This window comes from Prionailurus bengalensis, chromosome B3, assembly GCF_016509475.1.
Source record: "Prionailurus bengalensis isolate Pbe53 chromosome B3, Fcat_Pben_1.1_paternal_pri, whole genome shotgun sequence".
Taxonomy (NCBI): Eukaryota; Metazoa; Chordata; class Mammalia; order Carnivora; family Felidae; genus Prionailurus; species Prionailurus bengalensis.
The window spans coordinates 106,018,736-106,034,232 of record NC_057355.1 but is presented as its reverse complement, the minus strand read 5'-3'; the positions used below and the strand labels follow the sequence as shown (position 1 = coordinate 106,034,232).

General features: G+C 37.2%; 1 protein-coding gene across 2 annotated transcripts in view; it reads right to left on the bottom strand.

Moving 5' to 3' along the window:
• Positions 1-12,579: 12,579 nt before the first annotated feature.
• ARID4A (AT-rich interaction domain 4A) overlaps positions 12,580-15,497 on the bottom strand; it is a 65,011-nt gene continuing 62,093 nt past the window's right edge. For both annotated transcript variants that reach the window (XM_043556255.1, XM_043556256.1), the window contains exon 24: positions 12,580-14,438. In XM_043556255.1, the coding sequence (XP_043412190.1) occupies positions 14,335-14,438 (104 nt within the window). In that variant the 3' untranslated portion in view covers positions 12,580-14,334. The remainder of the gene's footprint in view (positions 14,439-15,497) is intronic.

Sequence of the window (15,497 nt, the reverse complement as noted above, 5' to 3'; positions counted from 1 at the left end):
GGGGGGGTGGGGAGGGAGTGAATTTTCTGGGCTGGGCACGACAAAGGTCCCAAAGCAAAATCGGCTCTGAGAGACCCATGATACTTAACTAGCCTAGATGTGTTTCCTTCTAATATTTGTTTTATTCAAACACAGAAAAAAAATGGAGGTAAGACTAACCCCAAATACAGAGCTTTGATTTTTCTACTGAGCCAAAAGGAAGGCATAAGGACCTAAAGAACCAAAGGACCTAAAGAAGTAAATGACGTATCCTTCTTGTTAGGTTATTGAAGTGCTGTTTACAGCTTACATTATTAGTGTATGTTCGTCACTGCATGACTGCCCTCGGTCGCCAGAAGCAGCCCAGGCCCTCACAATTTAAGAGTTAGCAGGTGTAAGTCACATATAATTATTTTGTTGGGTATGGTGTGTTCCTTCCTCTGTCTTCTATTTGGGAACTTGGGCTGATGTCAAAATCTGGTTGTAATCAAACAGAAGAGAGGACGACATCAGCATCCAGTGTTACTGGTGAACTGGGAAGGGTTTTTGGTTCAGAATCTTGGAGATGGGTTTAGCTCAGCTCCAAATGATCTTTTTCCAGGCTGGCTGCTCTCAATCTTCACCAAAATCAAGATAATAATATCTATCATCTCAAAAGTTTCCTCGGGCTCCGGCTCCCTTTTTAATCTCTTCTTCTGCCCTTTGTTTCCCACTTCCCCCGCCATCTCCTGTTTTCTGTCATTATGGATTAGTTTGCATTATCTAGATCATTATATAAATGGAATCATACAATATATAATACTCTATTGTCTGCCTTCTTTCACTCAGCATAATTATTTTGAGATGCATCTATGTTGTTTTGCCAATACTTCATTTTTATTGATAAGTAGTATTCCGTTTTATGGATATACTATAATTTGTTTAACCATTCATAACCAGTCAGCTATTGATGAACATTTGGATTGTTTCCAGTGTTTGGCTATTACTGCTATAAATATTTGTATATAAGTCTTTATATGAGCACATATTTCCTGTTCTCTTAAGTAGATAGCTACAGGTGAAATGGCTAGATCGTACGGTAGGACTATGTTTAATTTTTTAAAGAAACTGCCAAACATTTTTCCAAAGTGGTTGTACCATTTTGCATTCCCACCAACAGCGTATGAGACTTTCAGTTACTTCATATCGTCACCCACATTTGGTTGGCCAGCCTTATTAATTTTACCATTCTAGAGTGCTACCACGCCAGAGTGTGGCACCACACCAGACTGCCCCATTTGTTATAACTGATAAACCTACATTTACACATCATTGTCACCCACAGTTTATAGTTTACACTAGGGTACACGCTTGATGTACCAATGTGTGTTTTGACAAATGTATAGTAATATGTATCCATTATCATGGTAATATGCAGAATAGTTTCACTGCCCTAAAAATCCTCTGTGCTCCACCTATCCATCCCTCCACCCCACTCCCCAGCCGGTGGCAACCACTGATCTTTTTACTGTATCAGCACTTTTACCTTTTCCAGGATATCATATACTTGGAATCATACAATGTGCAGCCTTTTCAGATTGACTTCTTTCACTTAGTAATATGCATTTACGCTTCCTTCATGTCTTTTCACGGCTTGATAGCTGACTTCTGTTAGTGCTACATGATTCCCACTGTTTGGATATACCAAGGTTTTTCGTTCACCCGCTGAAGGGCATCTTGATTGCTTCCAAGTTTTGGCAATTATGAATCAAGCTGTTGTCAACAACTGTGTGCAGATTTTTCAATTCCTTAGTTTTCACCGTCAGTAAATATAATACTAAGGAGCATGATTGCCAGATTATATGGTAACAGGTGTACTTTTATAAGGAGTTAGAGGCAGCTAGACTGTCTTCCCAAGGGGCTGTTCCATTTTTGCATTCCCACCAGCAACAAATGAAAAGTTTCTGTTGTTTCACATTCTTGCCAGCATTTGCTATTGTCGGTGTTTTGGACTTTTGTATACTAATAGTGTAGATATATCTAATTGTTTTAATTTGCATTTCCCTGTTAACATATGATGTGGAGCATCTTTTCATGTGGTTATTAGCCATCTGTACTTTTTTGTTTGTTTGTTTGTTTTGGCCATCTGTACGTCTTTGGTGAAGTGTCTGTTAAGGTCTTTGGCCCATTATAAAATCCAGTTTTTCTTATTGTTGAATTGGAAGAGGGTTTTTTTTGTTTATTTTGGATAATAGTCTGCTTTGATCTGAATGGTTGTGGACCCCTGAAATTCGTGTTGTTAAAATTCTAGTTTCTAATGATGTTATTAGGAGGTGGGGGTTGGTAGAGGTGATTATATCCTGAGATGGAACCCTCATGATTGAGATTAGTGCCCTCATAAAAGTGGCTCCACAGAGCAACCTAGCCTCCTTCGCCCCAAAAGGCCCCCCCAACCATGCTGGCACCTTTACTGGACTTCCCAACCTCCAGATCTGTGAGATATAAATGTTTATAAGCCACCAAATTTATGGCATTTTTGTTATAGCAGCTCAAATGTACTAAAACAGTCCTTTGTGAGATACATCTTTTATAAATATTTTCTAGTTTGTGAGTTATCTCATTTTCTGTATGAACACCGTTTACATGTGCTTTATTGGCCATTCGTATATCTTCTTTGATGAAGTGTATGTTCAAATCTTTAGTCTGTTTCTTTTAACTGCATTTTTAAACTTTATTTATTTATTTTGAGAGAGAGAGAAAGTGCACAAGCAGGGGAGGGGCAGAGAGAGAGAGAGAGAGAGAGAGAGAGAGAGAGAGAGAATCCCAAGCAGGCTTCACACTGCCAGTGCTGAACCAGACATGGGCCTCAAACTCCTAAACCATGAGATCACGACCTGAGCCAAAATCAAAGTCACATGCTTAACTGACTGAGCCACCCAGGCACCCCTTGCATTGTTTTTGTTTTTTAATTTTTTAATGTTTAAATTTATTTTATTTTTGAGAGAGAGACAGAGTACAAATTGGAGGGGCAGAGAGGGAGACACAAAATCTGAAGCAGGCTCCAGGCTCTGAGCTGTCAGCACAGAACCCAATGTGGGGCTTGAACTCACTAACCACAAGATCATGACCTGAGTCAAAGTTGGACGCTCAACTCACTGGGCCACCTAGGTGCCCCTGCATTGTTTTTTTAATTGTTGAGTTTGAGAGTTTTTTATCTATACAAGGACTTGTATAGTCCTTTTTATCTATACAAGGACTATACAAGTCCTTGTGTAGATCTTTTTATCTATAAAGGACTTTTTATCTATAAAGGACTATACAAGTCCTTTATCTGATATATGCTTTGCAAATATTTTCTCCCAGGCTATTTCTTGTCTTTATTCCTTTAACAGTCTCTTTTAAAGAGCCATAGTTTGGGGCGCCTGGGTGGCACAGTCGGTTAAGCGTCCGACTTCAGCCAGGTCACGATCCCGCGGTCCGTGAGTTCGAGCCCCGCGTCAGGCTCTGGGCTGATGGCTCAGAGCCTGGAGCCTGTTTCCGATTCTGTGTCTCCCTCTCTCTCTGCCCCTCCCCCATTCATGCTGTGTCTCTCTCTGTCCCAAAAATAAATAAACGTTGAAAAAAAATTAAAAAAAATAAAAATAAAGAGCCATAGTTTTTCATTTTGATTAAGTACATTTATCAATTTGTTCCATTTATGGATTACGCTTTTGATATTGTATCTAAGAAATCTTTTGTCAAACCCAACTAGGCATAAGGTGACAAAGATCTTCTCCTATTTTCTTTTAAACGTTTACAGTTTGGGGCACCTAGGTGGCTCAGTCAGTTGAGTATCCATCTCATAAATTCAGCTCAGGTCATGGATCCCCAGTGTCATGGGATCCAGCCCTGCATCAGGCTCCACACTGGAGCATGGAGCCTTCTTAAGATTCTCTCTCCCTCTCTCAAAAAAAAAACCCAAAAAGTTTATAGTTTTAGCTTTTGTGATCATTTGGAATTATTGTATATGGTGTGAGGTACGGTTCCAAGTTATTTTTTGTTGTTGTGTATATGGTCTTCCAGTTGTCCAGCACCATTTTCTTTAGAAGACTATCCTTTTTTTCATTATATTGTCCTCGTGCCTTTATCAAAAACCAGTTGTCCATATATATGGGGACTTATTTCTGAACTCTATTCTGTTTCATTGTTCTATTTGTTCAAAATGCTGTTCTTAATGCTGTTTGGTTCATAATAATTCTTGAAACCAGGTACTGTTAAGCCTCCAACTTAATATTAAGAGTTGTTTTGGCTATTTTGGGTCCTTTGCATTTCCATACACATTTTATAATTAGTTTGTCAATTTCTACCAAAAAAAAAAAAAAAAAACCCTGGGATTTTGATTGTGATTGTATTAAATTTGAGAAGCAAAGAAAATCTTAACATTAAGTTTTATGATTATGAGCAAGATGCATCTCCTTATTTAGACTTTCTTTGTTTGGCCTTAGCAATATTTTGTAGTTTTCAGTGTTAGAGGTCTTTCCCATCCTTTGTCAGATTTATCCCAACATATTTCATATTTTTGATGCAATTGTAAGTGGAATTTTAAAAATTTTAATTTCTCTTTATTGCTAGTACATAAAAATATGATTGATTTTTGTATATTGATCTTGCATACTGCAATCTTGCTAAACTCACCAGTTTAGATGTCTATGATCTTTTTTGTTCGTTTGTTTTTTATTTTGCCTGAATGCTCTAGCTAGAAACTTCAATACAGTGTTGAATAGAAATAGTGAAGAGTGGACATCCCTGTTTTATTCCTAATCTTAGAGAAAAGAATTCAGTCTTTCCTCATTAAGTATGTTATTAACTGTAGGTTTTTCCTTCATTGGGTTGAGGAAATTCTCTTCTGTTTGCTGAGTTTTTTTCAGGAATACATGTTGGATTTTGTCAGATGTTTTTTCTGTATCTTACGGTTTTTTGTTTCAGTTTAATATGATGAATTATGTTGATTTTTGAATATTAAACCAACCCTGCATTCTTGGGATAAACTCCACTTGACCCATGTTGTGTTTTCCTTTTAATAAGTTGTTGGATTTTACTTGCTAAAATTTTTAGACTTTTTGCATATGTATTCATGAATGGTACTGGCCTTTAGTTTTCTTTTCTTGCAATGTCTTTGTCTGGTTTTGGTGTCAAAGTCATACTGGCCTCATTGTGTGGGTTAGAAGATTCCCTCTTCTTCAATTTTTGGAGGAGTTTAAGTAGAATTAGTATCATGTCTTTCTTAAACATTTGGTAGTATTATGTCTTTCCTTAAAAGTGAAGATAGCTGGACCTAGAGTTTTCTTTGTGGGAAGGTTTTTTTGTTTATTTGTTTTGAGAGAGAGAGGGCAGGCGCAAGTGAGAGAGGGCAGGCGCAAGGGGCAGAGAGACAGAGAGAGAGAAAGAGAGAATCCCACGAGGGTCAGAGAGAGAGAGAAGGAGAGAGAGAGAGAAGCAGGGTTCACCTGGGGCTCATGTTTTACACGAAGTGAGGCTTGAGCTCACTCAGTGTGAGACTGGAACTCATGACCTGTGAGATCATGACCTGAGCTCATGTCAGATACTTAACGACTGAGCCACCCAGGCACCCTGTGGGAAGGTTTTTTTTTTTTTTTTTTTTAAATTTTTTTTTTCAACGTTTATTTTTTTGGGGGGACAGAGAGAGACAGAGCATGAACGGGGGAGGGGCAGAGAGAGAGGGAGACACAGAATCGGAAACAGGCTCCAGACTCTGAGCCATCAGCCCAGAGCCCGACGCGGGGCTCGAACTCACGGACCGCGAGATCGTGACCTGGCTGAAGTCGGACGCTTAACCGACTGCACCACCCAGGCGCCCCGGAAGGTTTTTAACTTCAATTCCATTTCTTTCACAAATATAGGATCTAAGTTGTTGAATTCATTTGGCATAAAGATGTTTGTGATAATTCCCTTTTTATTCCTTTAATAGGTATAGGTACAATAGGTAGTGATGTCATCTCTCTCATTCCTGATATTGGTAATTTGTGTCTTTTCTGTTTCCTAATCAGTCTGGCTAGAGGTTTGTCAATTTTATTGATCATCTCAAAGAACTAGATAGTTGTCTTTTGAAATCTGTTACTGTCAAATTGTATCTATTCTAAAATTCTGCTCCACTAGAGCAGTACCTATACTGAAAGCACTTTATTGATATTTGTTGAACCAATTAATGAAAAAAAAAAAAAAAAGAACCACTGATTTCTGCATGTAAAGTCATCTTAATACTACCACATTCTTTTAGATACCAGCCATTCCCTTGTCTCTTACTTATGTCAGTACCTTAGTACGGATAAGATATAACTGAGCAGTATCTCAAGGTTAGGTTAAATGCTTTGAGGATATATATGACCCAAGAGAACGCTAAAGGGAAATGAAGCTAGCAGCTAGCATCGAGGAGGGAGGGAATCTTGAGACAATAAAGAAAATACATGGAAGCTGAAGACAGTGAATCAGAGAAAGTGTGATAAAACTGCAAGTCAGGAATGGGGCGCCTGGGTGGCACAGTCGGTTAAGCGTCCGACTTCAGCCAGGTCACGATCTCGCGGTCTGTGAGTTCGAGCCCCGCGTCGGGCTCTGGGCTGATGGCTCAGAGCCTGGAGCCTGTTTCCGATTCTGTGTCTCCCTCTCTCTCTGCCCCTCCCCTGTTCATGCTCTGTCTCTCTCTGTCCCAAAAATAAATAAACGTTGAAAAAAAAAAAAAACTGCAAGTCAGGAATCGTGGGATATTAAACTAGCAACTTAGGATGAAAGAATATACCTTCTAACAAGAAATGATAGTCACATAACATGTAATCCAAGAATGATTACCCAAAGTCATTACAGTAAAAGTTTCAAGTTAATAGCATCATTTTCAAAAAGGTATTGAGAACTGCTCAGATGTTAGAGGAAAAGGGGTACATAAATTGGCTTAGGTAAATTATGAAAAATAGGGTTTCTGTTTATACTCCCCATTTAATATATTGGACTGGAGGGTACCTGGGTGGCTTAATTGGTTAAGTGTCCAACTCTTGATCAACTCGTGGTCATGGTCTCATGGTTCATGAATTTGATTCCCGCATTCAGCTCTGTGCTGACAGTGTGGAACCTGCTTGAGATTCTCTCTCTCTTCCCCTCCCTCTGCTCCCCCCCCCACTCACGTGTGTGCATAGGCACGTACGCACGCTCTATCAAAATAAATATATAAACTAAAAAAAAAAAGAACTCTGGTTAAAGGAACCAGGAAAAGGTCATGACACACATACCTAGATGGGGAAAAGAAATCTCTCATTGCTTTCACCAACCTAAAAACAAAACAACACTGACCTGTCTAGTCTCTGTACTAGCTAACCACAGTGACCTTGGGTTTACATGTTCCCTATATATTTGTTTTAGACATTGCTGGGTTTTTTTTGTCCAAACTGCACACACTTAAAATGCACTTTTATTAATTTTCACATATGTATGTATATATGTGTGTGTGTGTGTGTGTATACACACACACACACACACACACACACACCCATGAAACCATCACCACAACCAAATTAGTGAACACATCCATAACCCCCAAAAGTTTACTTGGGCCTCTTTGTAATCCCTTACTCCTACCCTATCCACTACACATTCCTTACCAGTTTCCCAGGAAACCACTGATTTGCTTTCTATCACTATAGATTATAATGTATTTTCTCAAATTTTATATAAATGGAATTATAAAGTATGTGTACTCTTTTGTCTGGCTTAAATTTCACTCAGCATAATTATGTTGAGATTATCTGTTTTGTTGCCTATACATCAGTTTGTTCCTTTTTATTGCTGGGCTGTATTCCACTTTATGGATATGCAACAATTTATCCATTCATCAATTGATGGACATTTGGGTTGTTTCAAGTCTTTGCACCTACTATGTGTGCACATGCTTTCATTTCTCTTAGCTGAGTATCAACAGGTGGAATGACTGAGTCATAAGTTTAACTTTTTAAGAAATTGCCAAAATTTTTCCCAAGTACCTGTACCATTTTGTGTTCTCACCAGTAGGGTGTGAGAATTCTAGTTCCTCCACATTGTCTCCAACTCTTTCATGGAAGACAATTTGGCAATATCTGTTGAGATTAAAGCTGCACAAATACTTTGCTCCAGTGATTCCACTCGAGGAATTTATCCTATAGGTATTCTCACATATGTGTGAAAGGACATATATATAAGGCTGTTAGCTACAGCACTGTATTAAAAATGAGAACAGAGCAAAATGTCCATCATTATGGGTGCAGATAATAAATTGTGGTATGTTGGTATCTGTGTGTTGCTGTAAAAATAATCAGGAAAGCATAGTTGTTTTTGGAAGGATAACTGATAACACCAGTTGCCTCTGGGAAGGGGAAAGTAAAGCCAAAGGTAGGAGATCGTCACATAGTCTGGTGTCCTATTTTGAACCATCTGGATGTATTACCTACTCAAACAATAGATTTAAAACTTTTTAAATGCCTCTGAAACTAAAGCAGTTATTAAAAACAATTTTAGAATCTAAACCTTTCCACTTTAGAGATAAGAAATCTGACACTTGGCAGTGATCAAGTGATTTGCCATGTTCAAATAGTTAGGTCAAATAGTTAGTTCAAATAGTCAGTTATAAATGAGTACTGATAAGTCCTATTAAGAATCCCACACCCCATAAGTTCTCATTGTAGTCATTTAAAACGATGATGTCTTTGTTAAAAATGCAACCATGATACCCAGGGAGCAGAAGCTTAAGACACGAATGTAATGGAACAAATACTGACTAGGGAACCCGAAATGGGCGGGGGTCCTAATTCTGCTATTTATTATTCCCTGGTTTCTTTGTAGTATTTCAATTGATTAGCCATAATTTATTATTTATGTTTTATTAACATTTATTTATTTTTTGAGAGACAGAGCGTGAGCGGGGAGGGGCAGAGAGAGGGAGTCACAGACTCCAAAGCAGGCTCCAGGCTCTGAGCTGTCAGCACAGAGCCCGACACGGGCTCAAACTCGCAAATCGCAAGATCATGACCTGAGCCGAAGTCGGATGCTTAACTGACTGAGCCATCCAGGCACCCTGAATTAGCCATAATTTTTTTTACCCATTCTTCTGTTAATGGACATTTAAGATGTTTGGTCAGCACAAACCATTCTGCAAAGAATAGTCTAACATAAACCTCTTGGAGCATACACCGTAGATATTCTCTAGGATATATGGAACTGTTTGGTCAAGGGGGTGTTCCCCTCATCTTTACAAACCAAAATAGATGTATTAATTTACACCTGCACACACTACATGGGAGTTCCTATTTTTTTTAAATACTTTCTAATGCTTGAGGTTGCAAGACATTAAAAAAATCTGTGTGACATCATTAATCACTAAGGAGATGCAAATTAAAAAAAAAAAGACACAATGAAATACCACTATGCACCTATTAGATGGCAAAACAAAAAACCCCAAATGAATATATCTAATGCTGACAAGGATGTAGTGCAACTGAATTCTTGTGTATCACTGCTGGGAATGCAGAATTGTAGAGTGCACATACAATCCAGCAACCTTACTTCTAGGTGTTTCCCCAAGGGAATTGAAAACCTATGTCCACGCAAAAGCCTGTATGTGTATACTACTAGTGGCTTTATTCATAATTATTAAGTGCCTTACAAAGTTTTAAATTTCAATGGATTTAGATTTAGTTTCGGTTTTTGAGAGCAGGTTTGGATCGGGATCCAAGAGAATTTCTGAGAGCAGTTACCACTTGGTGGGAAAACTGCCCCATCAAAGGAAAACCACCAGTAAAGCCTGAGTGTGTTCACAACTGTTTTGTCAAAGCTTAGCTATTATAAGGGCAGTCTTGGAGATAATGGCTACATCAAGGAAATGGTTTAATTGCCAGAATCCCTTATGGACTGCGGAGGCACATTCATCGTTTGAAACCAAGAGAAACTTCAGAGTTTGCTATCCTCCATAAAAAGGTTCGGGGACCGAGAAACAGTTCTCTAGAGTATAAATATGTCTTGGGATATAGTGGAAAAGAAATTACTTGCAGGATTTGCAGATAAAATATAGGATGCACAGTTAAATTTCAATTTCAGGTAAGTAACAACTTTTACATAGGGCATACTTACACTAAAAAATTATCTGTTGTTGGTCTGAAATTCAAACTTAGCTGTGTGTCCTGTGTTTTTATTTGCTAAATCTGGCAACCTAAACTGGTGAGACTCTTGAACCACATGGTCTTATTTAATGTAACTTAGCATTGAGAAGAAATCTAATTACTTGTGTGGAATAATCATTTATTTACGTGGAAGTTTTAAGCTTGTCGTGGAACTTTTCAAAATGAATTCTGATGATACAGATTACAAAATGAAGATAATTTCATAATTTTGTTAACTTCAAATTCTAAAATTATAAACACTGCCCTTCTTACTCTGTTTTAAAAGATATTTAAAAAGATATAATGGGTCTAATATGAATATATAAAAAGGTTGTTTGTGCTTAACAAGAAAAAACGTCATTTGGTTTTGTAACAAAATGTAAAGACCTACAAAAAAAAATGTCTCCTGTGTGAAAACACCAAGCATATGTTAGAAATTCTGCATTAGTACAGACTCCATTGTAAGAGTCCTTCAACCTTCACTAATGATGAATGCCATCACATACCGTTGTCTTCCTGTAATGGGATAAAAATCTGTGTGTAACCATGTGGAGTAATGGAAGAGGGAAGAAGACACAAGAAGGAAAAAAATTCATCAGTTTAAGAATATTTTGAGTTGAGGATTAGATGGTTTAACACGTCTCCCCTGTTCAAATGATATTTTCACATTATTCCCTTGTGAAAAGAACCACAAAGACAACTTATAGATGTCTGACTTGTACATAAGAATCACTGGTAGAAAACAGAAACAATAGCAATTCAAAAGTAATTTTTTTCAACTTAAGTAAACATAGTTTTTGACCATCTTACCGTGTATTGGATGCTGGATCAGGCATTTTGTGGGATACGAGTATGACTAGGTACTTAAGGAACTAAACATCTGGTAGGGTAGAAAAACGCATGCATAAGTAAACACAATACAAGGCAAGTTGTCAACTAAAATAATAGGTTGAAAATGCAATCAGAGCATAAAAGGCAGTGATATTCTGGTGGTGGTAAGTCAGCAAAAACGTCATTGAAAAGTGGCTCTTGAGATGGCTCTGGACAAGTAGGGACAGAGTGGTGGGGAGAACAGAGGAGCAGGAAGAGGCAGAGCTGGGCAGGTGCATTGTTTGGGTTTAAAGCAGCAAAACTGCTTTGAATACATGAAGTGGGAGGAGTTATTTATAAAATGAATGTCTCTGCGTGACCTGGCTCCTGCCTCTCTCGACTCAAGTGTTTTTGCCCTGGCTCATTACCCCCTTGCTCCATGCACGTGGAGCGCATTACTCTCCCAACCTGCATCCCTAGCCAATTCATTATCCTCACTGAGGGTCAGTTTTACTGTTGCTTTCTCTGCAAAGCTTTCTCTGACCACCTTTACCTTCAAACTAGTTGGGCTCCTATATCGTATATCATGGCACCCCATACCTTAATATGTTTGTCACACGTATAGTTAAGAAATAAACATGTATCTCATTAGATTATACATTGCCTAAAGACAAGGACCTTTTTCTGTCTTGTTCACTGTTTTAACTTCTGGGCCTTAGCACAGTCCCTGGCACACAGAAGATACCTGACAAATTGTTGATGAATGAATTATGGTAATACGTTTTATGTGTGGTTGAATATAGCTTCAAATGCTTTCACAGTGTTGACAGTTCTGTTAAATTACAGGCGTTATAAGAAAGTTATATTTTAGAATTTGTAAGAAATATATAAGCAAATTAATAGCTTAACCCGTATGGATTTCTATAACTTAAAGCAATTTCATAGAAGACAGTGTGTGTGTGTGTGTGTGTGTGTGTGCTATATACCAAAGTTCAAACATGTTTTTTTAGTGAAGGGCAGGAAAACTAGAAATACAACAAACAATAAAGGCACACAACGGAATACTGAAATAAACCTCGATAATCTTCAAATACCTTTAGTGACAGCACCTTCTATTTTAAAGAGTATCTTTATACTTTTTTAGTCACATGCAAGTGCTATCCTAAATTTAGCTAAATTCAAAATATGCCTCATATTTGAATTTAATAGTCAATATTCATTTACTTTCAGAATCCTCTCCAGCTTCAAAATAGAAGGATTTTAATAGTGCCCGTATACCCATTGAATGAATATGTAATTGTGCTCTCTGCAGCAAAGTCCCAATACTTCATTACTAGATTTATATTGATTAGAAGGGATGGCATTCAAGCTGGTAACCAGTTATCTCATTTACTGAATCGTTAGTGAAGGAAATCATTAAAATATCCCACGTATGAATCTACGGTTGCCTCCAAGTTCCAACTAGATTTGAATGACACACTTTTTTCATTTTTATAATTAAGTACTAGAAACATTTTATTGTAAAGACTGATGAATATATCGAATATGCTTTGTTTTATAAAGTCTGATTTTCCAACTGTAAGATACTGGCACTTGGGGAAAAAACAATCACTTAAATGAAAACTAAAAATATAAAGCCTATGTTTAAAACATGGCCTTTATTAATACTGCCCACTGAGCTCCATTTTTATTTTACATTGAAATACTTCTGCTTTGCAAAGAAAAGACAGGAAAGTGCATTTTACAAGAGTACTTTTTTTCTTTTTAATTCTCTGCGAAAATGGAAGGAATCTGAATCACAAGTTCACAATGTGGTAAAATGAAATTAAGAAACAATGATTTCAGTAATGCTATGCCATCACTAGTGTTTGGCTCTGACTTTGTTCTTGTAAATCAGATCCTGATATACAGTCTAGAGCATCTAGGTTATTACTCTACAGCATATTAAACACAGAAAAGGAGGTTTAAAAAAAACCCCTTTCAATGTACAAACATGAATTTAAAAACTGATTTTAAAAAATCACCTTTTTACATAATGTATATGGCAAAAATGCTTTAAATACATGATTTTGGAAGAATTATTTACAAAATGTATCAGTCTGTGGAACAATTCACAGACAAAGCATACATAGTTGCTTTACTTAGTTGTTGCATCTCAACTTTGGGAGATAAGAAATTTATTCGGCAGTACAGCAAACATAAAAACTATGACAAAGTATTGTAAGGGCAACCAAAAATTTGATCCTCGAAACAGTTTAAATACTAGGACTGCCAAAGTTTCTAAACGAGGACATACTTTAATGATGCAGATGCCCATTTAGAGTCCGTGCTGTCTGAAGGACGGAGACGCGCTCCCTTCAGCGCGGGCAGAGCTGCTGGATGCAACCTCCTGTGAAAGGGACAGCTGAGAGCTATTGTCATCCAAAGAGTGAATTAACCTAGAATTTTCTTTTTTTCCATTTTATTAATATTTTAAAAAATACATAAAAATACAACATCCAATGTCTGAATAAATATATTTAACAAGTTGCAAGATAATACCTTATTTTACACAAAATTTTCAGCTTTAGAAATCTTGTTAAATAACTTCATTGTTGTTATATATTTCATTTTTGTCTTTTTGTAACAAAATAAAAACTCTGAAATTACATAGAAAAAAGACAAAATATTTTTGTCAAGGGATAAGATAGTCCACTGAAAACTTATTCACAATTCCACTGTAAACATTAATAAACATTAAAATATTTGCATAATTGTGTGCTCAAAAATCCTATAAAAAGTGGAAGACTTATTACAACTGTAGTTTTCAGTCAACTACACTTCCTTTCACAATTTATTTTGTCCCATTTACACCTTTAAACCTGGGCACACTGCTGAACATATACTTTGGCAGTTCTAAATAGCAAGTGCTTCCACAAAAATAAAAAAACAACAGCAACAATAATTAAAAAAAAAAAAAAACACAACATAAACCCCCTACTCACCAAGTGTTCAAATACATCTTAGTGAAAGTGCAGCAGTCACTATTCAGCTGGATAATATTTTGATGTTTATCATGTGCACTTGCTTGTCTATGATTTCTATAACATTTGAAAGCTTTATTATACAAATTCAAATTTGCTAAGTGCCCTTTTTCTATCTTCACAAAAAATGAAAAATTAGGAAAAATTATGACAAATATGGCAGGCTGCCTAACCTTCAGTTATTAATCAGCTTATTGTTTGCAACAGAAAAAAAAAGAAAAGAGAGGGAATAGATACAATCCAGCCTGGAAAAGTATACAGGATATACTTAGCAATGTCAAACCAGTTGAGTGCTTTCTGTGGTTGTATTTCAGGGTTTTGGGATTTATGTCCATGGCAGCAAACTGCTGGGAAGGCAGAGAAAGCGTTCATCACCTGCATTCTACAGCAAGCACATTTTGTGGGGGAGATGATGATGATGGGCTCATTCCAGTGTCTGACGAAGCAGATGACATGGAGGCTCCTGCATGAGACACTGCGGAAGCCAAACAACTACATTAGACCCAAAACGATCAAAGATACCTAGCCACTGGCAAATTAGAAATACATTTACCATTCATTTCAATCAGTCCCCTTAAATGGTGCTAAAGGAATAACATCTCACAGAATTTCCTGTAACCAGCTAACCACTGGTTTCCTATCCTTATCCTGCCCGACAGACCTAATGGACACGACATTCCCACAGGCGACAGTAGTTATCTAGGTCAGGTATCAGAATCATAAGGATCGGGATGGAAGTGTAGTTGTGTGATTAGAAAAAAGTCCTCACGTGACTTTAACATAACGCTCCAGGAGGAAATAACACAGGTTAAGGATCACCACTCTGTGCATTTCGTACTTTGCCATTTTTTTATGTATTTTATCTTCTCTTTCTTGGCAACCCTTTCCTATCTCCAATCTGCCAATCTTTGCCTAATTGTTCCTAAATAAGAATTTAGGAAAATTAAAAATTAAAATTAAAAATTTTTGTTTAAGTAGATCTCTCTCAGTGTATACATGTACTATCACTGTGACATGTAACTTGTTATTATAAATTCTAATATGCAGAAGTCACTCAATGTCTCACTTTAATAACTCACTTCACACTAAAAAAAACTGAGAAAACAAAAAAGGGAAGGCTGTAATGAAAGAATCTTTTTTTAGTTGTGTGAAACTCCTATCACCTTTAGGAAATTTAAAGCAGGTCAGGGTGCTCTGAAGAAATTTCAATTTGTTAATTTGCTTTTCTTTTTGTGTTTAGAAGTTCTGTAAAGACTGCCTGCTATTTACAGTCTTTAAAGAAAAGGACAAACATGGAAAGCCTGATCTCCTTCCATTAGCTCCGTCTTATTTCTAGGAGTAAAGATTGCTGGACTTGGACTGGATTCAAGACCACATATAATACAACTCATCTTCTCAGAAATATATCCCCGGAGTCTCTGCATTGGCAGAAAAGTCTCAATATGGGCAAGCCTGTCAGGTAATTTACCTTTTTGTAAGAGACCACCTTCCCAAAGCCCTCCCCTCATGTACATCCTACTTCTGAAATAGTTGG